Source organism: Mchenga conophoros, linkage group LG14 (genome assembly GCF_057382185.1).
Source record: "Mchenga conophoros isolate Kocher_MC1m ecotype Shallow Benthic linkage group LG14, M_conophoros_male_GT1.1, whole genome shotgun sequence".
Classification (NCBI taxonomy): Eukaryota; Metazoa; Chordata; class Actinopteri; order Cichliformes; family Cichlidae; genus Mchenga; species Mchenga conophoros.
The window spans coordinates 15,027,881-15,055,070 of NC_140539.1; the positions used below are offsets into that span (position 1 = coordinate 15,027,881).

At 38.1% G+C, this 27,190-nt stretch overlaps 1 protein-coding gene across 6 annotated transcripts in view; it reads right to left on the minus strand.

Moving 5' to 3' along the window:
- Positions 1 to 27,190, minus strand: part of zbbx (zinc finger, B-box domain containing) — a 76,996-nt gene that overhangs the window by 32,372 nt on the left and 17,434 nt on the right. For all 6 annotated transcript variants that reach the window (XM_085245449.1, XM_085245451.1, XM_085245450.1 and 3 more), the window contains 4 exons: positions 10,741 to 10,923; positions 5,803 to 5,983; positions 2,719 to 2,878; positions 76 to 173 (listed from right to left, as the gene is read on the minus strand). In XM_085245449.1, the coding sequence (XP_085101575.1) occupies positions 76 to 173; positions 2,719 to 2,878; positions 5,803 to 5,983; positions 10,741 to 10,923 (622 nt within the window). The remainder of the gene's footprint in view (positions 1 to 75; positions 174 to 2,718; positions 2,879 to 5,802; positions 5,984 to 10,740; positions 10,924 to 27,190) is intronic.

Sequence of the window (27,190 nt, forward strand, 5' to 3'; positions counted from 1 at the left end):
ATTTGTTTGTCAAAAGATGTTCATAGACTTACAGATGTACTTCTTTATGCAGTTACATATTAGCATGTTTATTACCATTAATACTGCTTGGAGTCTCCTCAGCGGTTGTAGCAGGCAGACATTTTTGATCTGCAGAGACGGCCTGAGATGATGGGTATATTTCAACTGGTGTTCTGAAAACACAGAAATCATATTTAGAACAGTGAATAAGGATAGACCCCAGCCAGAAAAAGTAATTTAAGTAACAATTTAAGTAACTTATTAAGTGTCATGTTTTCCTCTTTCCCTTTATCACCTCATTCTGTTGCTGAATGATTGACAGATGCATACCTACATATGTCCAACACACTATTCCCTTATGTTTTGTGAAATCAGCCTGCTGCATTCTGATTTTTTTTAAAAAAGGAAAAAACACACACTAATACCCCAACTTCCCACTGCAGGAAATGTGCGGCAGACTTTGTAGATTACTTTATTTAATCCTGAACACTGTTTGCCTCTCCTTAGTCCTCCATGGAGCAAGCTAGCTCTCTTCTTCTTGCAAACAGTACAGTACTTCACATGATGTAGCCTCACTTACTAGCCTTAGGCTGTTTGCACATTTAAGCTTTTGCTAGAGTGCAGTAAAAAAAAAAAAAATAAAGATAGAGGAGAAAGCCTTCAACCAAGTGATCAGCAGTGACCAGCCCTGATAAAGTGTTCCTGCAGATGATCTCTAAAAATGATTTTCTCTTTTTTTATGTATGAACTAATAATCTAATGGTTTTGTCATTATCACCCTATTTTAAATTATACAAAATAAGAAAGCCTGGACCAAACTGCCTGATGGTGCATAAAGATAATATGGTGTATGAAATATTTCTTTTTCTTTTGTACTTTGACAATGTAAAAGTGCTTTAAAGCTACTTTTTGGGATTGCAATAAATCTTACATCAAGCCAGGCTCAGGTCTTAAATTTTGCAATCATCTAGCACAGTTAAACCAGCCAGTAAATGCACACAGCAAAATCTCCAGTGTTAAATTAACACTGGAGAGTGTCTATATGGGTCCACACCTCTGAGTGTTAAATACAACACTGTTGAGTGTTAAATTAACACTTTTGACAGTGTTATATGTTTAAAAGTAACCTAGTCAGTTTTGAAGATTAACAAAGACTAACACTGAGCAGTGCAGATTTTCTAACACTGGAAAATAACTCAAAATGTTAGAAATATTCCAGTGTTAGAAAATCAGCACTGCTCAGTGTTAGTCTTTGTTAATCTTCAAAACTGACTAGGTTACTTTTAAACATATAACACTGTCAAAAGTGTTAATTTAACACTCAACAGTGTTGTATTTAACACTCAGAGGTGTGGACCCATATAGACACTCTCCAGTGTTAATTTAACACTGGAGATTTTGCTGTGCAGGTGAGGGTCAGTTCAGATGTCAGTTCTATATAAGTCTGTGCAGACTTTTATTTCAGGGTTCAGTGCTTTGATCACAGATACTTTGACTCTGGCAGCTGATGGAAGAACGAGCATTCACTTACCCTGACCACACCGCCTAGCCAGCTCAGGAAATCAAACTGACACACCCCCCCGGTCACAAGCTTGCTTTCTGTAACCTGCAGGCCATGCACAAATCTACCAAGATGGTAGAGTTATGACTCTAATATAGCTGAGCACTTCTAGTGAATTCTTTAAAGCTCTTTCCACCTCTAAACTCCTTCCTTCCTTCAGTCTTTTTCCCATTATTATTGAAGCTTGTTAAAATTCAACCTCGACTTTCTTTCTACCAGCCAGTCTCTTTGTCTCTCCATTAAGCTCTTCCACCATCACCGCTGCAGGCTTATTGCACTCTAGATTGGCTCTCTGGTCTATTCCACAGTTAAAGGCTGCTACAGCTGGGGACTTAGAGCGTTCCTGCTCAGGCAGTCGGAGGGCCCGAAACTGCACTCTTCTTGCCTCATCCCTGACCTGCTCTCCAGTGGACTACTCAGCCCAAAAAGAAGCTGGTTAAATAAAGGCTGTAATAATGGGACCTGCTGAAGCCAAGACTGCAGGCGGTGTACTGCACAATAAGTAGTAAGAAACTGCTTTATACACTGGTGACTGATATCGGCTGGTTATGAAGACCACAGAGAAGCAAGAGAAACAAGTTCCGTGGTAACAAAAAGTATCATAACAAATCTATGTATGTGTGTGTTTGTGCACAGCGTGGTATACCTCTGACCCCTTACTGGAGGCAGCAAGAAACTAAGGGTGTATATGATGCTACAAGGACAAGTTGACGTAAAAACTCGATCGTGTGGTTGTATCTGCGTAACAGAGATGTCATCAGATACATGTGAGACATCTATCTGGTGACAATGATACGTCGGTACCATAGGTATCATAGGCAGCACATGTACCAAGTAGCTTAGTTATAAAATTTATACTCTAAATAAATTTATAATTTATTTAGCCATTATTTAAGGAAAAGTCACAGCAGTTGGTTATAGCATTAAAAGTTGTTGCCAAATACACGATAACATAAATAAATCAAAACCAAAACTTTGAGCTGATACTGCTTTTAAAGCTCTTAATCATTCTTAACAATAAAACATTTGCAAGGAATAACGAACAGGGGAGAAGCATAACTTTCCACTGAACCTACTGCCTGAAGCTCATGACAGAAGCCTCAACATGGTTTTGAATATTAACTATATGTGTGATGCATGCACATTTCTATCTGTACCTCCGGTGCTTCTTGAGCAGCAATCTGTCCATGTAGGTAAGGCTGTTTTTTGTGAACTTCACCTTGACAGGAACCCTCTCTCCCCCCCCTCCTCTTCTTTGTCCTTCAGCTTCTCTGTCTGGAGGGAGGGCAGTCTGGGTCGCCATAGCTGACACTGATACTGGAGGGAAATGGGGAGAGGGACATCAAACAAAAATAAAGTTAAGATGTAAGAGGTGGAAAAAAATGCCCCAAAGGAAAAAAGATTCAGAAAGGTAGAATAGGTAGCAGGAAAACATAATCCGGCAGCTTCTCAACACACTCCCCTCAAAAAGTGAGAAAACACCTTGTCACCATGCCAAAAGTGCCAAAACACAAACAGACAGGAGAGAGCCCTGTGGGAATAAGAAAAAAGATGTATGAAATACTAAAGGAACATAGTGAGCGCATGAGAGAAAATAAAAGATAAAAATAAGAAGGAGACATGTTATGATTGTACTCCAGACACTTTGGCAGTCCTCAGTGGAAGCTTTAAATTGGGCCTGGGTGCCATTGGCCTGACAGAAATAATTAGGGCTGGAGGGGCTAGTAGCAATTTGCAGAGCAGAGCGAAAGGAGAGAGGAGCAGAGTCTGTTCACGCAGTAAAGCAGAGAAAATAGGAGGTCTAATAAAAAGCACAAACACCTAGACACATATACAGAACCTGGAATAATAGTGCTAATAATACACACCCGCATAAACCTGAGCGCACAAACATTATTGCAGATGCAGATACACAATATCTGCGAAAAGACACAAAATTGCCTGGAACACTTGCGCGTGTACACATACGCATACACAAAGCTGAGGCGATTAGTGCTGTGGTGTGGAGTAGGGCACCCCTAACACTCCTCTCATTATCTCAATATGCAACAGCCATGGATTACCCTCCTACTGCAGTGGTAAGCACTTTCTGTAAGACCAGATCAGAGCAGATACAGGGAGAGGGAAAGCAGGAAAACTGAGAAGTAGGTGAAAATGCAAAGAGAAAGAGCTGAGAAAAAAATATATTTGTTGGTAAAAGCTGAATACAAATGTAAGTGTATACAAATGGTTGGTTTTTTGTACTGTTTTTATCAATAAATCTCAGCAACAAAGGACCTACACCCATGTGTGTTGATTTCTCCCTAAGATGGCAAACTGAAACACTCCAAGTTGGTGACTTTTGGAGATTTATTTCCCTGGATGATTGAGAATGCATCAAGATGAAACACAAAAGGAAGTTCACAGCTTTTAGCAGCTCCCCCACCCCCTCATCCACACACCCCCACTCCCCTCCCTCCAGAATTCCCAGCTAACAACCTAATTTACATATGAATGACTAGCCAATTTAGCTTCCACTTGGCTGAAGCTAAAGCCTAGCTAAAAGCCTACCAGCCATTTGGCTGGTGGTGGGTTTTAAAGGTAGAAAGGTAGAAGCCTGGGACTCCTAGTGTTAATCTGATAGCCGTAGTTAGACACTGCAGCTTGGTAGTGAAGCTATACAGTGCTCCACATACATTCTATTCCACTCCACTGCAGGAAGTGTGTGTTGCAGGAGCAACTAGCTACAAGTCACTGCGACGGAATGGAGGCTGGAAGTTTGATACCGACAGATGGTGTGCCATGGGTGTGACAGATGACAAATCAAAACTGAGCTGGTCTCAACTTTTTTCCATCAAGCACCAAACATCATATGCTTCCATGTTCATACACACACACACACACACACACACACACACACACACACACACACACACACACACAAGCTCAGCAGTGAAGGCAGATAGGATGAACATGGCATTAATCTTCAAACAACCACTTTTCATGATAAAAAAAAACCACATAATTTTCTTTAGCATTTAAGCACTTTTAAAGAGCACTCTGGCTTTTAAATTAATGCAGAAATGAAGTTTGCTACTTTTCAATCCTCAACTAACTTTCAGCACAGTATTCGAGCCCAGCAATAGATTGACAAGAGTGGAAAGTGAGGAGGTGGTACTAGAGAAGAAGAAATAGAATAGATACAGGGTATGGTCCAGTGCAAACCAACTCAAATGCCCTCCAGCAGATCACCTATCCTCTGGTACAACAGAGTTTTAATAACGTAAAGGATTGTTTTTTCATCCGTGGAGAGAGGTTCAAGCCAGGGCTAAAGAAAAATCTTGGGTCCCAAAAATAATAACTGAGAATAAAAATACTCATTCAAATCCACTTCAAATATCTTTAAGGAGCTGTAAAATGTCATTTATTTCTAGAAATTCAAGTCCCCTTCTATCAAAAGTGGTATTTTACAGTTGACGCTGATGCTGGATGAACAACCTGTTGTGAATCTAACGCTAATGAGATGCAGTTTTAGAAAACAAAACTAGTACAAAAGCAAATAGGAAGCAATCAAAACATAGGAGCAGTGGAACGCTGCACCCATTAGTTAAAGATCCTAGTGTTTCCCAGTTATACCCAAGATGTCACATTCACATAAAAGGTAAGCATAATTTTTGATATGCAGGTGATGTGTACAATATTTTACAACCAACATCTTTCCCAATTTGTCTGTGTAGGTTCTCAGTCATTCAGGGCATGGTGGTACAAAGAGCTTGGAAACAAGGTGCCTGGAAGTCCAAAGTTAAAGAAGTCCATTCACTTTGTTTCCAAGACTGAATCCAGTTGACTGCAATGTGAATACAGACTGTATGAATTAGATGGCAATTATTTGCAAACCCTTAACAGTCTGTTTGAGAGTCACTGCAGTCTGTCCAAGTCAAAATACCACTTTTTGAATTTACAGTCACCAGTTGACCTAACATTAGTCTAACAAGCATTCGGACCTTGGGTGGAAGCTGATACACCCAAAGTAAATCCACAGGTACAGGGAGCATATACTAACTCCACACAGAAAGGAACCAGAGACGACCTTGCTGAAAGGTGAGAGTGCTAGTCAGTGGCAGCCATTCCAAGACTGTGAATTACAAACAAAAACTGCTTTGAAATTGAAAAACAAACAAACAATAAAAGATAAATATTATGTTCTCATTATCATTAGTGTCAAAACACTGGGTAAATTTAATCAGTTCAATTTAGTGTACCTGGTCTGGCAGGTATCCAGACTCCATCATTCTTCCCCCTCCATAATTTGAGCGCCTCCTGGAAAGATCTTGCAGACTCCTCCTCATTGTACTCTCCTTTAAGGAGTGAGGGTAGAAATCCTTTGTTATCATCTTCAGTAATTCCCACCTTTTTCTCCTCTCCATGACTCCTAACTAACATCTGCAATAGAAGAGTTGTTTCATCAGTGTACTTACAGGGATTGATGGCAAACAGTGTGATGTAAGGGTAAGAAGCACCCTTGTGCATGATAAGACTCCTACTGATAAAGGTTAGTGTTAGTGTTAGCACAAATCAAATACTACTCACAAAAAACTGTTTTTCTGATATCCTAACATAGCAAATATAATCAGAATGATGGTGCTAAACCTTTCAGGTTTTTTTGATGACTGCAATTTAATGAAGGGGGTCAGTTAATGAGTTTTTGTGTGCTGCAGGAACTGACCTGTATTCATATTCTAAAGGCAAAGACAAGCAAAACCTAAAATATGCATATGTACGAGCGTGGCTGTAACCTTGGCAATACCCTTGTTGATGCATCATTTTAGTGGCAACAGGAACTCTTTATCTATCTTTATATTAGACCTCTAAATATAAAGTCAACTGAAATAAGGCTGAAAATAGAAACTGTTCCTCATAGTAAAGTTCATTTGAGGTAAAAGAACAATGATTGTTGTACACACATATCACAGTGACTAACAAAAGTCAGTAAGCGTTCGGCAGTTGGAAACCAAACAAAACAAATCTGCTTAAACTCCCATAGATGAGTTGGTAGATATTTTTTTGCTTTTGTTTTTGTTCTCTGCCATGAAATCTTATTTCCTGTGTAGCTCTGATTTCCCTGACACAGCAGCTTTTGTGCTGGTAAGATGCAACATGTTCAACTTATCATTCCTGAATCAACTTCTGATCTTTGCTCTAGGTGTAAAAAAGAAACAGATGGCTTTATCCACATGTTTTAGACACGCAATAAACTAAAAGATTACTGGTGCTCAATAAGAGAGGATATACAGGACTGTCAGATGTGAGATACCCTCTTCACCTAGATTAGCCCTTTTAGAGGACATATCTGATGTCCCCCCCTGTCAAAAGAAACCAGGCACAGTATATCAAACCAGCCATGACTGCTGGCAATATTCGTATTTCTCTCTTATGAAAAAGTTCAGATCCCACCTTCATCTCCATGTCGCTTCATTTAATCTCCAAAGAAAAAGACATCTTTTTGACAAATGCTGGTCTGATTTCAGGCACTACATTCATAATAGATTGCTGTCTTTGTTGGGTTTATATGTTTGTTTTCTACAAATGTAAATTTCTGTGTAAGTATTGTCAAATTCATGAGTTAAATCTATCTAACTGTACTCTTTTCTGTGTTGGTGATGTAACATTTATTTATTCATTCGCATACAGTACGTATATTTGACTGTTTTTAGTTTTTCTCCTGCCTCAGAAATTATTGATTCCAGTATAGTTCTTGTCTGGTAGTGAGTGGGAGTGGGACTGGGCTTAAGGGACTGTTTTTGTTTTATTATGTTTTATTGAGTCTTGCTTAACTTATCTTTTTTTAATCGTCACTGATGTTGGAATATTTTATTTCTACTTTATTTTTGTAAATGGCCTAATGTTTCGGGGAAAAAATGTAATAAACATAGTTAAAACAAAGAAAAAAATCATTACTGAAGGTGTTGCCATGGTTTTGCTTGGAAAAAATGTGTGGTTACTTTTGTTTAATCTGTTGGAGATTTTCATTCACTTCCATCTTTTCTGAATAGCTTTGTGGTGCTGAAAGCAAGCCTGACACCGTGTTTGTGTCCTTGTTTAAGTGGGTATTAACTGTTTCCTTGATGTGTGTTATTATTTTTTATTGCCATTCTTTCTATTCTTATGCTCTTATGCGAAATGGCTGCACTGAACTATAAGCATAAAAATTGTTTAATGAGTGCTCTTATTTTTTCTATTAAGAGATACTTATATTTACATCTGAAATGGGGCGGGGGGGGGGGGGGGGGGGGGGGATTTGGACATTAGCTTACAATTTAGTGGATCATTTAATGAGTAGTTAATACAATTGCAGCCTACAACCAGCCCCTTAGATGTGATATTAAAAAAAATAAACAGTAGCTGTCTTTTGGCGGGGATAAAATGTTTAATAAATTTTGCACACAAAGGCAGCCGTCGTTTTTATTTTGTTGCAGTTGTTGCTGTTTTTAAATCATACTGCATTCTGGGTAATGATGTCAAATATTTGTACCAGTCTTGGTCACAGTCTCTGGATCCTCTAGGAAGACAAACATGTAATGTCTCCAAGAACCTCTATTTATGCCCAAGCACAACCTAACTGAGCAGGAAAGCTTAACTGCCATTATCAGAGATGTGCATTAAAATGACAACTATGATAGAAGGGACGAGGCAGCTGTCTGACTTTTTAATCCAAGTCAGTGTTGTTTTCACACACAAACACAATCCATAATATTGACTCACACACTTCGCCTAGCCACTGTCTACCTTCATCCACTATGTCTGTATCCAGCTAAGTAGCTGCATCACTCTTAGCTGAAGAACAACATGCACTTTTTTGCTGAGCTGGTGACACTGTTGGTTGTCAGGTTCCTGCTGACTGTTGGTTCACTTTCAGACAAAGCGACCACCATAATGAACAGTTTGCTGCTTAGTGGAAAACAGAGGTGGGAAGTAACAAGTACAAATACTTCACTACTGTAGTTAAGTAGAATTTTAAGGTATCTGTACTATACCCATTTTTAAACAAATATTTGCACTTTCTACTCCTTTTCAAAGCAGGCTCATTACGTTAGGTTTAATTTTTCACGTCACTGCAGGCCACCAAACATCAAGCCGATTTGGGCCTAAACAGTACAGCATGAAAGGCTATCGTGTTCATGTATTTATCACCAGAGGGATGTCACATAAAAGAGATTAATGAGGCAAAACTGTGTAGCTAGTTGGAGATTACAGTGGGCTGGTGTTTTGTTTTTGTTTCCTTCTTCTTCTGTTATTGAACACAACACCGGAACAACTGCAGGTGTCCATAAATTGTGGTCGTGGTACTTCAGCAAGGATAGTTAAACGTGTCGCCGTACTCCTTTCTATGCCTGTGTAAAGCACCCTGTGTGTTGGATGTATCAAAACTTGTTTCCACCACTGAAAAAAAAATCCATAAGTCAACATTTTCATGTTGTTATTTTTTTTCAATTCTGAGTTTTGTTTTTTGTTTTTTGTTTTCTTTTCAGTAATGGAAATTAGCTTTCATAGAACTACACAAATTAACTGACCTTTACTTGCTCTCTGACAGCATTTAGACTCCTTATCAAAGTGCATTTTAGGCACACTTGGTTTTGGTTATCACATCTTTATGGCTTTAACTAAACTAATGCATCAAATACAACAAGCCTTACTCCACCAGGACTTTCCTGCTTCTTTCTCCTCTTCCTATTGACAAGAAAGCTGTGGAGACTAAAATCAACCCTCTTCTTTCCTTTGGACTGGTAATCACAATCAAAAGCAGCACAATGTGACATTTCTTTTTCATAATTTATAATGGCGACCTTGTAATGATCGCTCTGGAGTGCCATTAATTTACCCTAAGTGCACTGCACGCACAAAGTAATGGTGTCTTTCATAGGTCAAAATGAGGATTATAAATTCAGGATTTTTCAAACAATGAAAATATGTGTTTATAACAGCCTAGATGAGTTTCAGGAGAGTAAATTTACACCTTGAGGGTCAAATGTTGAGTTCCTTTTAATAAAAATGACACATCAATTTTAAATATTCAGCCTATTACCAGAATTAAAAACATATTAAGTTATGTGTTAAGCAGGGAGGTTTCTATGTCTGTTGCTGCTCAGACTGGTGAAAATTTAATGCCTGTATATGAAGTTTTAACATATAAGTTGAACACTAGTTTGACATTCAAAGACATTTCCTCAGTACCTTCTGACCCCAGCTGTTCAAAATGACTGCTGTTTGAATAAGGTCAACTGAGCTCGGTGGTATAAAAAGTCTGAAATGTCAATCTAACTGTTCTTGCCAGACCTACACAGCTGGAGGGCATTTTTTAGTCCAAAGGTGCATGCAGTTCACCAGCCTGCCTGTAGATACAGCCTGTGGATATAGCGTCAATTAGAGTTTGTTTGAAGTCTTTTCAATTGACTCACAGTGTGCAGGGGTAAAATTTAACAGTGTTAAGGCTTGTCTGGTATGTCTGAATTAAATTTTCACAGCCGGTTAACTGCAGTAGAGAAGAAAATGTATTCAGTAATCAATGACCATTTGAAATTTTTTTACATACGTAAAAAGTAAATAAATAATTGTTGGTATAACAATTGGCAAAGCCCCATTATTAAGAATATCATTTAATCTCATATTTAGATTTTCTTTAAATAAAATGGATGGAAAACACGTTTAGTATAATTTAATTAGTTTTTATTATTCCCTAATTAAATAAATAATGAATAAAAATGACAAACCTCAAAAATTATGTGTGAAAGACAGAAGCTTTGTTTTAAAGAAAACGTGGCTTTTCTTATACTTCTCGTTTTAAAGCCCTGGCCTTGTTATCTAGTCCAATATTACATTTTTGTAAGTGTCATAGCTCATCTTACTGCAACATTTCAACATCCATTTAAGCTCTGCTTAATTTTTTGTCATCAAAAACTCAAGTAAGCAAAATTACTCAATGGACTGCCGTAGCAGTTCAAGTCTTTAATGCTGTATATTGGTTTGTTTAGCACAGTGCTTAGCACAGTTAAGCACATGCATACTGTACAATATTTAACGTATTAAACAAGTCAATGCATCTCCACTTTGATCATGTGTACAACTAACTGAGTAGTTTAGAAGACTTCATAAACACTGAATATTTATATATCAATAAGTATTAAATGGTAGTTATTACTTACCTTGCCGCAGTCAGGATTTTCCTCAGCTTCTGTTCTTTTTTCTGGACTCTCATTTTGCTGTCTGGAACTGGGGGTAGTACCAGGATTGGGATTAGGACTAGTGCTATAGTCGGAGCTAGGGTCAGTCTGTTTCTTGAAGCTGTTGACAACATCTCGAGTGCTCACACGGGTCTGTAAGTCTGTCTGTAACAGAAGGCCATAGCATGTGAGACTAGATCACTATGTTGTTACTCATAAAAATGATAGAAACTAAATACTGCAAATAATATAGCAGATGAAAAAAAAATACTGCATTAGGACAAATGGGGACGAATTGATACATAAGCTATAGCATAAAATCATAAAAGAGGTACACAGCAAAATCTCCAGTGTTAAATTAACACTGGAGATTTTGCTGTGTATTTATAAATTAAAAGTAAATGTCAAGGTTATTAATTTCTGCACAAGGCAATCCTATGAAAGTATGTTTAGCTAACCTGCATTTCTCTGAAATGTTTGTTTATAAATAGCTCGATCCCACTTGCGGGAAAAACAAGATCAGAGGCAAAGCTGTGCATTTTGTTGTAAAAAAGCCACAGGAGTGCAGAGGTAGACTCTTCAACAATGCTATTATCACAAAGATAAGAAATGTTGATCAGCAATAACAATGAACAGAAATTTATTAATAAATAAAGGTTGTACTTTCTTTACAATGAATGTCCTAAAAGTCAAACTGCAGACAACAGAGTGACAAATTTTCCAGAAATGAAAAAGGTGTTGAACAAATTTGATACACAGTAATGACAAAAAGTCAATGAGATGAGGGCTCTTTCGACAACTGCCACGAACCCCATTTAGCGGTTACAACCTAATCATTTTAAGTGCTCATACTTACATCACTGGCATAACCTTGAAAGTCACAACAATGAACTCCATTTTATATAGTTAATGTGTGCATCTTTATTTTATGTAAATTAATCCACAAAGAGCCTGGGCAGAAAGGGCGACATGTATAGACTGGAGAAGGACATGGAGCCTCAAACTGAGCATTGTGGCCATCGCTATCTTGTTTTTGCTGTGACATCAGTGGAAATACTATCAGGTCAAAGAAAGATATGAAGGAGAATTCTTAAGGAAATAAAAAAAGATCGTCTGACTTGGTGCTAGGCTGCTCAACTATGTGGTGGTAGATATTGTTGATATTGGACTGCTTTAGAGAAACTACAATGTTGTAAAGATGGACTAAAAAAGTCTATTTTAAATACACTGGCTCACTCTCGCTATGTTTATTCACCATGTTTGGTCAAAAATGTGTCTTCACTACTACATTTAGGATTATAGAAAAAAAGAATATATAGGCTTTAAATTGAAATGAAATGCTTGTCCACTGAGATTAGTGGACATCATAGTATTTCCACTGATGTCACAGCCAAAACAAGATGGCGATGGCCAAAATGCTCCGTTTGAGGCAGTGAATGTAATAACCTGGGATCCAGCGTGAAACAAATCAGAAACACCCCTATGATTAAACAATAAGTAAGGAACATGACTACCCTGCCTGTGACAGGGTTAAATTGGTCTCACCCTGGAGCCAGATCTGTGCATGGTGCTCACAGGAGGGAGCCCAGTGGCTGGCAAAGCCAGAAGGTGGTATAGGGTTTAGGTGCTCTGTGTATCAGGCACAAATCAGGGGCAAAGGTCCTGACGAATCTTGCTTTAGAAACATGGAATGTATGTCACCTCTTCATTCAATATTGTATTCCATGACTAACCAAGGGTGCGAAGACTATAGACTTACATTTTGTCCTTAAGTAATACACCAACAAATGTGGAGTCAAGAAAACATTGAGGAACTGAAAGTTTTGTTAAAGCTACATAAGAGTTTTAGTCATTTTGATCATCTTTTCTGGCAATTATGGACAACAACTCATATTGGAGATATTGCTCACACTCGTTCTGTTGACATTTTTCATCACTGACTTTTTTAATGGAGATGTAACCACAAATTTCAACTGTGTTCATTATGTGCAATTTCGTTTGTGAGCTATGGTTTTGCTGCATTTTCGGAATTTAGAAAAGGTGGTAGACTGACAAGATGTAAGGAAACTTTTCCATGTGTCCCTGTTGCACCACACCTGAATAAAATTAGTAGGTCATTGGCATGAGTATAGAACTTGACTGCATGATGAAGTGGCAACCCCTAACCATACTCGAGTAAATTTAAGTAAATTTAAGTGTTTGGAAAAATGTACTTCTTAAAGTACTTCTATTGCACCATGTTCATTCACTTATGCGCTGCTGTAACATGAATCAAATGGCTGAATTGCCACCTCAGCATGCAGTCAAGTTTTATAGAGTCTTGCTAATGACCTACTAATTGTATTCAGCGGTGTTGCAACAGGGACACATGGAAAAGTTGCAGGACACCAGCCCTCAAGGACCCCTGATGTAGAGCATTTTGTAAAAAAAAAAAAGCATATCCATTTTTTTGGTCAGTGGGTGACACAAAAAGGAAACTGGCTAAGAGTATTTCGGCTCTATCAAAAGCTGTGTGAACTGGAAAGATGAAAGATTTACTTTCCTTACAAAAAGACCATGGTTTATGCACCAAATTGTTCTGTAATCTGTTTTTTTTTTTGTTTATTTGTTTTTGTTTATATGTGGACAAACAATTAGGTGATTAAATCTCTTTTCAATAACTATATTCCCACTAACTCTGCTGTAGTATCTAATATTGTGAGTCCAGATAAAGAGATAAAGTCATATTTTGACAGAAAGCACACCTAGGGCCAGATTTACTAATGGTCTGCGCCAAATGGTCTGTGCAAGACCAAAGCTGCTGTATTTACTAAAGAAGCTCAGTGTCAATTTTGTGACTAAAGGGCATGGATATGGGTATTTTTATGGAAGCCATATTTTAGATGTATTCATTGGAGTTTTGCTTGTAGAACACAAGATTTTGGGAGGAGAGTCATTAAGTGAATCACATAAACTTAATTTACAAAATGTTCACAGCATACAATTTACTGCGAATTGTATCGACTTAAAAACACAAAAAAACATGTTTTATTTTGCACCTAACATGGTTGTGATAGTTGTTGCTAGGAATGTTAATTTATTTGGAGTCAGAGACAGCGACGATATCAGAACAAGTGTGTAATTGGGTGGGTGTATCGCTCAAAGCTGTAAATGTGATGCATATATCCTCAGGGGAAAATCTGTATTCCCCAACCACATGTTGACTGGTTTCCGGAGTTTGCAGGCTGTCGTTGGATGAAATCAGTCACAAAGAGGGTGCTACACTAAAAAGCTTGTAGTGGTTTCTTTGGTTTCTAGCAGACTGCAACAGGACCCTGTAATATGCAACTATTCACTTACTCACTACTAGCTGAGCAGTAAAACTAAATCATAAAAGAAAAGGCATCATCTTCAAGGTAAAAAAAAATTTATCTTATTGCTCAAACAACACACTTCCAAAAGCCCAACTTTAACTGAAAGCAGACATACTCCATTTTTGGTTTGCATCACTCTTTTCATAGTTGCTGCTTAGAGAGTACTTTGCAAGGGTTTGCAGAAAAATCGAAATTTTCCATATAAACTTCAGGCAAACGCTGCAATCCACTAGTGGTCCAAGTGATCACAGGCAGGTTGCAGCACCATATAGCTTTTTGAAACCAATTTTAGCTAGCAACAGCAAGTAACTTCCTACACTGACAACAACTAGTCAGGGAATACCCATTTTTCACTGACCAATCACTGCTTGCCAGGGGTTGCTTACTGGTCTCTAAGGCGTGCGTAACTGGGGCTAAGAGAAACTGCCAGCACACTTTCCCTAGTGAAAAATGTCCAGTAGGTAATTTCCAGGAGCTTGCCAACTGGTCTCCAGACCTGTGTGACTGGACCCAAGCTTTGGCTCTGTTATATAGGTTTCACTACACCCTTGCCCCAAATGTTTAGGGTCAAGCTCCAAATATTACTTCCTCCTCAGTAGTATTGGTATTTTGATGAAATAGAGCACAGCTTTAGAGTGCAAGAATCCCAATACAAGACACATACAAGGATTTTTCTTGTTTTACAAGTAACCAATTTACCTTTTACAGTAACCAGAGTGATTTGCAGTGTTTCAGGTTTTCAGTCACATTCTCACACAGATTAGCACACATTGAAAATGTCTTGTGTCAATCTGTCTTTTCCCAGTAGTCTTCACACCCAGAGCAACTGCTTTTTTCCCCTTCAAACTGGAAGTTTATTGACAGACAGGCGTGAAGTGTGACAGATTAATGTCTGAATGTTACAAACCGGCTTCATATTACCTACACTGCCACACAGCCTGTTGGAAAAAAATGAATAACACATGTACTTAAGCACCCGGCAATGTAACAGTTCATCCCTCACCCCTTTGTTAACACAGGGATGGATCAGGATCTGATGTAATTAATGTGGTGTCTTTTTCTACATCTGTTACATACAGATTTCAGGTTTTTAATGGTGGGATTGTAATAACACAGATCTTCTTTTTGAGTTCTGCTGTAATCGAAACCACAAGATTTATCCAGGGAACAGATGTCTGCAGGGATCCCACACGCAAAGTTCCCAGCAATTTCAGACAGAAAAAAAATTGCCTTTATATTAAAAACACCTTCAGCTGCCTCTAATTAATCTGAAACACATCTGTAAATCCTGCACAGCATATTTTTTTGGTTAGCAGACAACACTTCAATTCTGGTGATGGTCACGACTGAAATGAACTGGTTGTGTCTTTATTTATAAATTAGTGCACTGTTCATAGATCACTTACAGAACTGTTCTCACTGTACTGTTCTCTGTACTCACTGGCACATTTTTAAGAACACAGCCTCATCCTAATTTGTACCACTTAGTAAGTCAGGCCCCAATGTATCGTATGTTATTTTAGTTAAACCTTTTTCTCCTGTCTTTATCTTGGCAGTAGAGCTGGGCCGTGAACATATGTGTATTAATTCCCAGAGTTCACATTGTAACCAAGCTGGAAATATGAAAAGAAAAGAATCTGGTGGCATTAAGTGGCAGAAAATCAGCAGCACTTATAAACGTGACAGACAGCTGTTTAAAACAGCAGCTTAACTGATCTCTCATATGAGCAACTTCATCATCGTCGAGTTCACTTTACAATTTTCCTGTTTTTGTGGAGCTGCTGTCATTCAGGTGACACGTGAACAAGTTTTGCAGCATGTACTGTATATTATGGTAACTTTGTTATTGCTAGCCTCGAAACCAGACCTGTAGCAACCTCAGAGATTCACACTGCCTTACAAGATTCAGATAAGGCACAGGCAATTTACTAGACACAGAGATAGAGATGACATAAGACTTTTAACTCATACATTTTTTAATTGTGGGTAGGATGGCTCTCAATAAACTATGCGCAACTATGCCACCATGAAAGCAGGCATTTTTTAGCAGAAGATTTGTTTCTGTTGGCAACACTAGCTCCTGAAAGCAAAAAGTACGACGATATAGAGTTCCTAGTCAGACCCTCTTGTTCTGTAAAGGATTCTACATCTGGTCTTCCACAGTAACACAGTGTAATAATGTCGTATAGATGAATGGATTTGCATTCGCCCAACTAGACAGAAACATGCACTCAGTCTGAAATATCGCTGGTCTCATCAGTGATAGAAGCAAAGGCCAGCTAATTTGGTGATACACTCTAAGTGCTGAATTTAGTATCTTGTGAGAGCGAATGTCTCGAAACATAATCCAACAAACCTGGGGACACTTTTTTTTTTTTGACTGCAATCTTTGCATCGCAAGAAATTTTAAACAGTGCAACTGCTGAAGCAATTGTTCTGGTTCTCTTTCTGGTAATCAGATAGCCTTATTTACAGGTATGAACTGTGGTTGTTATCAAGATTATCTAAGTGCTTCTGATACCAAATTTTGACGGCATGGAAACAATGAGCTGAGTCTGGTAGCAACCTTTAGAAACGTATGATCTAAAAACCATACAAACCTTTGGCTGACACAAATGCTTCAAAGCTTTGATCTTTGCCAAGGTAACTGACAAGGTAACTCCCAATATATTAATTTCTTAATCCGATACGCTTTAAATAATTTCCCCCAGGGATCAATAAAGTATTCTGATTCTGATTCTGATTCTTTAGCATAAATATATAAACCACCAATAAAATAAAAAATAATATCATGTGAAAGAAAAGGTTTTCATAGAAATGTGTGGAGTCCTGTGAAAAACGGAGTATATTCCTAATGTTCACTGATGCTTTCATGAGAATTAAGAGAGTAAATGGCAGCCAGGTGATGTTAATAAATGCACTTGACTATTGATCACCATGAAGTGTGAGCACAGCTATAAAGGCAGAGGTTTTGGCACTTTACTAATCAAGAGCATTCAGGTAACACAATGTCACAATCAAATGGACGTCCCAGTAAATTCACCCTAAGGTCAGACCATGCAATGCTCAGAGAAACTCCAAAAAGCCCAAAAATTATAAAAAAAATTCCAAAAAAAACCCAACAACCTAGGAGCATCTCAGATGCAGCTCAGACTTTACGGACTTTAGTTAGCATGTTAAATGTTAAAGTTCATGTAACACGAGAAAAATAGCAAGGTAACCTCCCTGTGTTTATCACAACAAAAAAACACAGCAGCTGCCTTTTGGTTGTACTGAATCATTTCACATCCTGCGACCGATCACAACTTGTGATGACTAAATGGTTGCTTAGAGCTTAAGGGTTATTACAACCACTTTTTGATAGCAACAAATTAGTGATTTTCAAAAATCTATCACCCTTAATTGCTGCATTATCAGAAACAAATTGCATGCAATTGCTAACTTGACCCCATTCAATCAAAGACAGACTGACTCGGTGTTATGGAAACATTTATGGCAGTTTTTTGTGACAGTGTTGGAATGCCTGAAGCAAAAAAAAAAAAATTGAAGCGAGATTATTATCTTACTGGATAAAATAAAGTTTGCAGGTGATAAACTGCAATACTTTGTGAGTGAAGTATTGTCACAATATCATATCACCAAAATCATGCATCAAACAGGAAAGTATCCCCAGCACAACAGGAGATCTACAACAGAATGATTTAAAATGAAATAAAGTGTTATAAATGCCCAGGCAAAGTCCAGACCTCAACCTGGTCAAAATGTTGTAGTGGGACACTAAGAAAGCTGTGTATAAACGAAGCAACATTGTAAAATAAAGAATCAGACCATATTCCTCGAAAACAATGTGAGAGGCTGAGAAAGTAAACTTGTAACTAAAGGTGGTTCTACAAACTACTGAACAATGGGGAGTGTCTAGTTTGTCACAGGACTGCATGGAGTTCTGTGACAAACTCTCTTTTTCAGATAATTGTATTCATTACCTTTAATCTTTGTACTAGCTCTCATTTTACATAAGCTGCACTGACAAGCAAGTTGTCAAAAAATGTCAAGCATCCAAATTCTGTCTTTGGTTCGCAATAACACCAAAACTTTCAAAGATGGCCTCCTAAAAGTTGTTCACAAATGACCTCAAATGAACTCATATATGTGCTTGTACCCCTTTAATCAATTTCAAACTGCAATCTACATAATAATAATGTTTAACAGGTCAGAATATAAACCATGGCAAGTCGTTATGTAACTGTAAGTGCAGCCGTCTTCTCTTTGAATTTTTGTCAGACAATCACTAAAGCCTCAAATCCTCAAAGACGGTATTTGGGACAGCCCTAGACTGCATAGAGTGGGTACAGCTTTGAACTTCTCCTTTCTTCTTTTTTCCTTCTTCAGACAACTTCTGTCACTTTTCGTTTGTACAGCTAATTGTAATACAATAAATGCCTTCAAGGAGAAACTGTCCGAAAGTATGCACTCACATCATCATACCGTATCATAATGCACTGTCAAGAATTCATAGACACTTTTTAAAGTTAATTCAGCCTCATATCTAAGGGTGAAAAGTTTTGTTCAAGTGTTTTTGCCAGTCTTTTGGGATTATCAAAGCTTTCTTCTACACTGGGTTTAACTGTTAAGATTCTGAAAGCCATCCTTCAAATCTGACATCAAAAATAATGCAGTTTAAAGTTTACACAACGGCTTAAAATGGTAAAACAATCATGATGTTTTCGTCATTAATATTGGCTCTTAATTGTGCACACAGATTCTCGTTCACTTGGAAAATCTGTCCAACACATAGTATCATTTATTGTAAGTGAGATAATACCATCTATAATTTTTCCAGGATGTTGTTTAGCTGTGAAACCAGGATCACTGAACTTGCCTTCAAGAGAGTATGTTATTAAGGTCAAGAGAGTAATTTTAACTTTCCCTTTGGAAACAGACAAGTGATGTAGGGAAGACTTTGCGCACAACAATGAAAAGTAAACTCGCTCAGTCGCATCAATCAATTACTTAACCATAGTTTTTAGTTTCTAAAACCACCAGAGTTCTGCTAAGTTTTACAGTGCTGTAAGTTTTCTAAGCATCAGAAAGAAAGAGTGAGGGGGTGAGGGTAGTCTGAGAATATAACATTTTCATAACATTTACATTTGCTAAATTAGGCACACTATTGTCAATTATAATTAATGCTGTAAAGCTTAAACTTAGCTATTAAGTTTCTTGATATATCATCGCATACCATATTCATTTGGTACTCCCTACAGGTTAGGCTAAATCAAATACTGAAAATGCTCTGCAAACATTAATTGAACCACGTTTGGGAGTGTGTGTGTGCGGCTGGACACAGGAGCTGATGAGGCACCGATGAAAGCCCCAAAACAGCATAGTGATGAACTTAATATTCATTTTGTCTTTTTGTCTCTCTTCCTCCCTCATTCTTTCCAAGGCAAATAAAACAGGATTAGCAGAAGAGAGAAAGAGATATGCCTGCGTCAGCTGCATGTGTATAATCCTCAGTCTTTATGTCCTGCCAAAATACACAGTTTTGCATTACAAGGGACTAAAGTGAGGATAGAAACAGAGATGAACACTGAGGAGATGTAGATGGACAGTTGTCTTGTGTGGTTTCATAGAGCTACTTCAGTGTGTGCAGTTTTTCTCTTTGTCAGTATCCATGGCTTTGTTTCACTGTGGTGGCTACTGTATACACATCAGTGTCTCCAGCCAATGAGAAGTCAGGTAGCACACAGGATAAGTACAAAGAAACATAAATAAAGTGGGGTCGGTACCTGACCGGTCAGTACCAAAGTGCCTGTATAAACAGTGTTTATTTATGTGTTAATTCTTTTATTCAATTCAATTCAATTTTATTTATATAGCGCCAAATCACAACAAAAGTCGCCTCAAGGCACTTCATAGGTACAGAGAAAAACCCAACAATCATATGACCCCCTGTGAGCAAGCACTTTGGCGACAGTGGGAAGGAAAAACTCCCTTTTAACGGGAAGAAACCTCCGGCAGAACCAGGCTCAGGGAGGGGAGGCCATCTGCTGCGACCGGTTGGGGTGAGAGAAGGAAGACAGGATAAAAGACATGCTGTGGAAGAATAATGTAACTGTCAGAAAATTGCCCAAAAAAGATTAAGCTGACAGTGTCATGATATCATGTTTGCTTTTGCTCTGCCTGGATACAGCAAAAAGGCAGAATATTCAAAGGCCAGGTGTAAAAACAAAGTTGAACTGGAAAATTTAGAAAGATTTACAGGATTAACAGGATGAACAGTTACATCCATACAATTTTGGACAGAGACAACACAGTTCCTTCATTTCAGGGGAACAAAAGTAATTGGACAAATTAAATAACTGTAAATAAAATGTTTATTTCTAATACTTGGTTGAAAACCCTTTGCTGGCAATGACAGCCTGAAGTCTTGAACTCATGGACATCACCACATGTTGGGTTTCCTACTTTTAAATGCTCTGCCAGGCCTTCACTGCAGTGGCTTTCAGTTGCTGTTTGTTTGTTGGCCTTTCTGTCCAAAGTTTAGTCTTCAACAAGTGAAACGCATGCTCAATTAGATTAAGATCAGGTGACTACCTTGGCCATTGAAGAATATTCTACTTCTTTGCTGAGCGCAGATGGAGAAAAACAAACCTCCAGGTTCATTATGACATTTATAAAGAGAAACTTCACAATTATAATTTACAACTGAGGAATGCAAGGAGGTCCTACTTCTCTGACATCATCACTAAAAACAGCCGTAATGCTCGGGTCTTATTTTCTACAGTTGACAGGCTAACAAACCCTCCTGTGTCAGTGGCAGCTGAACTTCATTCGACCATGGCCTGCAATGACTTTGCCAAATTCTTCACTGAAAAAATCCAAAAAATTAGACAAGCAATTGGTACATCAACAGCAGATCCAGGATATGTACTGTGTCCACCAAAAAACTGTTTAAACACCATGAAACAGTTTCAACCTATTAACAGCAAAGACCTGGAGGACATCTTAGGTCAACTGAACTCCTCCTCCTGCTGTTTAGATGTCCTGCCAACAAGTTTTTTCAAAAAGGTCTCAAAGACTTTAGAGTCAGACCTGTTACAGATCGTCAACTTTTCTTTATTATCAGGTGTGTTTCCAGAATCACTAAAAACTGCTGTAATCAAACCTATACTGAAAAAGGACAATCTTGACAAGACACAAATGAACAACTACAGGCCGATCTCAAATCTCCCGTTTTTAAGTAAGATCATTGAAAAAGCAGTTTCTCAACAGCTCAGTTACTTCTTAAAACAGAATAATTGCTACGATGCCTTCCAGTCAGGTTTTAGACAGAACCACAGCACTGAAACCGCTCTGACCAAAGTGTTTAATGACATATGTCTGAATACAGACAGTGGAAAAATGTCAGTCCTAGTTTTACTGGATCTCAGTGCAGCATTTGATACAGTTGACCACAACATATTACTCAAACGACTGGAGAACTGGACAGGTCTTTCAGGAACTGTACTAAACTGGTTCAAAACATACGTAGAAAACAGGAAATACTTTGTATCAATAGGTAACTTCACATCTGAGCAGACAAGTATCACATGTGGAGTTCCCCAAGGTTCCATCTTGGGACCCCTTCTGTTTAACATCTACATGCTCCCACTGGCACAGATTATAAACAACAACAAAATAAACTATCACAGCTATGCAGATGACACACAAATATATATCACAATGTCACCAGGAGACCGAGGCCCTGTACAGGCTCTTGGTAAATGCATTGAGGAAATCAATGACTGGTTGTGCCACAATTTTCTCCAGCTAAACAAAAACAAAACTGAGGTAATAGTCTTTGGCGCCAAAGAAAAACGATTACAGGTCACCAGAGAACTTCAATCTATACATCTAAAAACCACAAACCAGGCGAGAAATTTGGGTGTAGTGATGGATGCAGACCTAAACTTAGAAAAACACATTAAGACAATAACAAAGTCAGCTTACTATCACCTCAAGAATATATCAAGGATAAAAGATCTGATGTCTCAACAGGACCTGGAAAAACTAGTCCATGCATTCATCTTTAGTAGGCTTGATTACTGTAACAGCATCTTTACAGGTCTACCTAAAAAATCAGTCAGACAACTACAGCTCATTCAGAACTCTGCTGCTCGAGTCCTCACTAAGACCAAAAAAGTGGACCACATCAGTCCAGCTCTGAGGTCCTTACACTGGCTGCCTGTCCGTCAGAGGATAGACTTTAAAGTTCTGATGCTGGCCTATAAAGCTCTGAATGGTTTAGGACCAAAATACATCAATGACCTCCTGACCCAGTATGAACCATCCAGATCCCTCAGGTCATCTGGATCCGGTCTTTTATCAGTTCCCAGAGTCAGAACCAGACACGGAGAAGCTGCATTCAGCTTTTATGCTCCTTATATCTGGAACAAACTCCCAGAAAGCCTCAGATCAGCTGAAACACTCAGTTTATTTAAATCCAGGTTGAAGACTCACCTATTCTCAGCTGCATTTGAATAAAGCACCAAATCCACACTTTAAGCTTAAATTTCAAAACTTACATTTAACTACTGATTTTATCTACTGTTCTGATTTTATCTGTTTTGATTTTATATACTGTTTTGTTTGTTTGTTTGTTTGTTTGTTTGTTTGTTTGTTAGTTTATTTGCTTGTTTTAATCAATTTTAAATCATGCTTTTTATTTGTTCTTGTTTCTAATGTCTCTGTAAAGCACTTTGAATCACCTTGTTGTTGAATTGTGCTATACAAATAAACTTGCCTAATAAACTTCTGGGTTGCTTTGACTGTATATTTTGGGTCATTGTCAATTATGTCTATTATGAAATGCCTCCCCATCAATTTGACTGCATTTGCCTGGATTTGAGCAGACAGTATGACTCTGAACACCTCAGAATTCAGCAGCTTCTGTCCTGTGTCACGTCATCAATAAACACTAGTGTCCCAGTGCCACTGGCAGCCATGCACAACCAGGCCATCGCACTGCCTCCGCCATGTTTTACAGATGATGCTTTGGAATGTGAGCTGTTCCACGCCTTCTCCATACTTTTTTCTTACCATCATACTGGTAGAGGTTGATCTTGGTTTCATCTGTCCAAAGAATGTTTTTCCTGAACAGTGCTGACTTTTTTTAAGATGTGTTTTAGCAAAGTTCAACCTAGTCTTTCTATTCTTGAGGCTTATGAGTGGCTTGCACATTACAGTGAACCCTCTGTATTTACTTTCATTTAGTCTTCTCTTTATGGTAGACTTGGATATCACTACGCCTACCTCCTGCAGAATTATTCTGCGATCATCCATTACTGTTGTCTTCTTTCCAGGTCTTTTTTGCGTTGCTGAGTGCTCAGTGCGTTTTTTCTTTCTCAGGATGTACCAAACTGTAGATTTTGCCACTCCTGATATTGTAGCAATTTCTCAGATCGTTTTTTGTTTTGTTTTGTTTTTGCAGCTTAAGGATAGCTTTCAGCTCCTTTGACTGCATCTTCCAGATAAAAGCACCACACCTCAAATCAAATCATCATACACACAACTGCCCATGAAATAGCCTTTTAGTCAATTGTCCAATTACTTTTGGACCCTTTAAAAACGTGTTAAGGAGCTGAAACTCCTAATCCCTTCATCCAATTTGAATGTAGGTAACCCCAAATGAAAGCTGAGAGTCTAAAATCATGTCCATATCCAATATATAACTATAATTGGAATATGTTTCAATAAACAAGTTTTAAAAAAAAAACTTGTGTCAGAGTCCAAATATATATGGAGCTAACTGTAGTTATGAACCTTGGAATACAGTTGGCATGGATTTTAGCAATTTTGTAAATGCAAATAGTTCCAAGCAGTAGCCAAAGCTTCGTCAGTGGACTGTAGTCAGATGCTAAAATCAAATCCTCTCTCAACAACTACATAAGGGAACATGAGCTAAGGAACAAAGAGTGTCAGAGGGCTGTTGCCAAGTTTAAAAAAAATTCCAATGCTCAATGGTGCGAGGGGCTTCAGTGTTGAAAGTGTATGTGGAGCTGCACCCCATCCTCTTGGGCTGATACAAAAGATAGCAAAGGGGTGAAATATTGGTAGAGAAAACCAAGGTGGATTAAAAGATGTTTTGTTTTGTTTTTTGAGCCTTCTAAATGAAAGCACAATCAAAGCTTGTGCAACTAAAAAGCAAATAAAAGTCCATGTTGTAACAGTGGCTTCTTAGGCTGATTGAAATGTCTTAATGCAGGCAGACGCTGTGCCATCATTTGTTCTATCTTCAAATTTGTAAACTTGGCTACAATCTCAGACAACAGACATTTCAGACAGACAGATCTAGATCAAGGTGGGTGTGGGGTCAAACCCCACTAGGTTTGATCATATAAACTTGGCTTAATTTGAATTCAGTGGCGACCTGAAATAATTTATGTTTGTTAATATTTTGAATTCCAGGGTGATTACCACAGCTCTGGGTGGTGGAGGTGGACTACCAAACACTTCCTTTACATAAAGCTGAGACAAAAAAAACCTTTTACCACTGTGTCAAACACTCTTTTTCACTATCACATGGCATGGAGCATCAATAAGAGCATTGATATAAAATCCTAACAATACCCATCCCTATTAAAGCAAAAAAGGGTATCCATATAAGCTGAGCAACAGTGCATGACAGCTTGTTAATAATTGTTAATTGTTAATACACAAAACGCTTAGAGCTGAAACCCATAGAAACACATCTTGTCGAGAAACAGAATAGTAGCGTATATCCATATGACATATTGTATCTTTTGATTATTCTGTACATCCTTGGATAAATTAGCTTTCCCTTTTAGATATGCTTTCCATACTAATTTGGCTTAATAGGCTGCTGATTAACAAAAACAAGCCTTTGTGTGTCTACGTGTGAGTGTGTATTTGCATGTGGTCTCAACTATTGTATACTGCAGTGAGCATTTGTTTATATGAGTACAAAAAATATAATCTGTATGCTTGTTATCTATTTCCAAAAGTACACACTGAAGGTGTCTGAGAAGTGCAGGCTTGTGTCTGAGTATCTAATCTCAGGTCTTGGACAACTTTTAGACAATATGTTAAATAATAGTGTTACTCTGTTGTACCTATGCACATCCACTGTCTGCTTCTGTTTATATTGTGACTTAATAAACAATTGTTCTACATGACTTTTAATTGGTATTTACAACTACTCAGATTAATAGACATTATCTATAGAATCTTTCCTCTGCTGTGCAAACAGCATTGGCTTACTGTAATTAAACTGTGACATTGACCTGCTGTCTTGTCTTTCTGTCTTTGACTGAAGACTGCTGTTAGCACTGTTTAATTGACTGCTGTTGAGGAGTGTTTTCTGTCTTTAAAAGAGTGTGGTAGGGCCATGAAATGTGTTTTGTACATCTATGAGTAGCCTTCAGTAATCTGTTTTTTTAAACACTTATTTAACCTGAAAATTAAGCTCTTGATATATAGAAAATCATCTCTGAAGAGTGAAGATGCAGTGCTCTTTAAAAGTCTTGAGCCAACTGTTTCTTTATATTTTTCTTGCAAGAACCCAAACTTTGTTGTAAATTTTAATGTGGTCTTGAGCAATAGTTCTGCAGGCTTTCTGAACACCTTTCAAAGCTTTTCTTTATAGATTGACTGCTTTGGTCAGGTCCAGTCCCTGTGCCTGAGCAAACTGGACAAGTGGCTTAACGGTATCCCTAGCTGATGAACAGTATCTGAAAGTCATGCCTGGAGAAAATAGGAAAAAATCCAGCAAAGACCTGACACAGGACCTGAGGGATGGACCTGATCCCTCAGTAGATTCATCAGTTGTTGACTAAAGCCTGATCAGAAATAATCTCAATGGAAGGGTGGCTCTCAAGAAGCCATTCTTAAGGAGGGGAAACAAGGAGAAAAGGCTTTAGTATGTCAAATTACACAAGAACTGGACTGGACCAGTGGCACCAGGTCTTATGGAGTAATGAATGCAAATTTGAAATTTTAGCTTCAAATCCTTCAAGTCTTCATCAGAATATGTACAGAGGAGGTCAGGAGAGAGGTACAACAGTGAGTGTCTACAGCCATCTGTAAAACACAGCAGAGGCTCTGTGATGGGTTGGTGCTGTATTTAGACTGGTGGAGTTGTGGATCTTGACAAAATCGGTGGAATTATGAACACAGAAAAGGATCAGATTTTGATCAACCATCTCAACTGCTACATTTTTCAGTTTGACAATGATCACAAACACACTAACAATGTACTAAAAGCATATCTGATAGACAAACACACAATGGAGCACCACCAGTTAGGAACTACCCAGAGCGTGGACTTCTGATGCCACGGTTTCAACGTTATTGAAGCAGTCTGGGATGTACTTGACATAGAACAAAACAAACGACAGCCATAAATAAATGGTGATTTGTTGTGATTTGGCGCTATACAAATGAAATTGAATGAATTTAAAGCTCTTCTCCTCACATACAAAACCTCGATTAATCCGGCTCTGTTAAAGATTTCATAGTACCAGGCACTCTCTGTAATTTTTTATTATAGATTAGACTTTAAAGGATAAACAAAAACTTTCTTGTTCACTCAATACTTTTCATTCTATGTGTGTTTATACATCATAACTGATTTAATCATTAATTGTTAAACTTTGTTTCGCTCTCCTATAGGTAGCCTTTGTCTTTTTTCCCCTCACCCAAAACCGGTCATGCTGGATTGCTCTCTCTGTTTCTGTTTCTCCAAATTTGAGCTAAGTTTTACTTTCCTCATTGTCATTCATTGGTGAGGGATCAGCGTCAGTGAAACAGGTTGGCTGCTAGCTACCACAGTTAGAATGGACACAGAAGCATGGCAACAAAGAATGGTCAGCTGTTTGTTAGCAAGTTAAGTTTTGACTTGTTCATGTTAAACACAAGTAAATTAGTCTTCAGAGCAATAAGTCTAGGTTAGCTGCTAGTGTGAGAAAATTCATTTATTGAACATATTGACTCAAGTGACATTGGGTCAGTTAGAAAGTCAATTCATGATTTTATTCGTGTAATTGCCCAGCCCTGTGTACTGTTTGTGTGTGTTCTTGTGT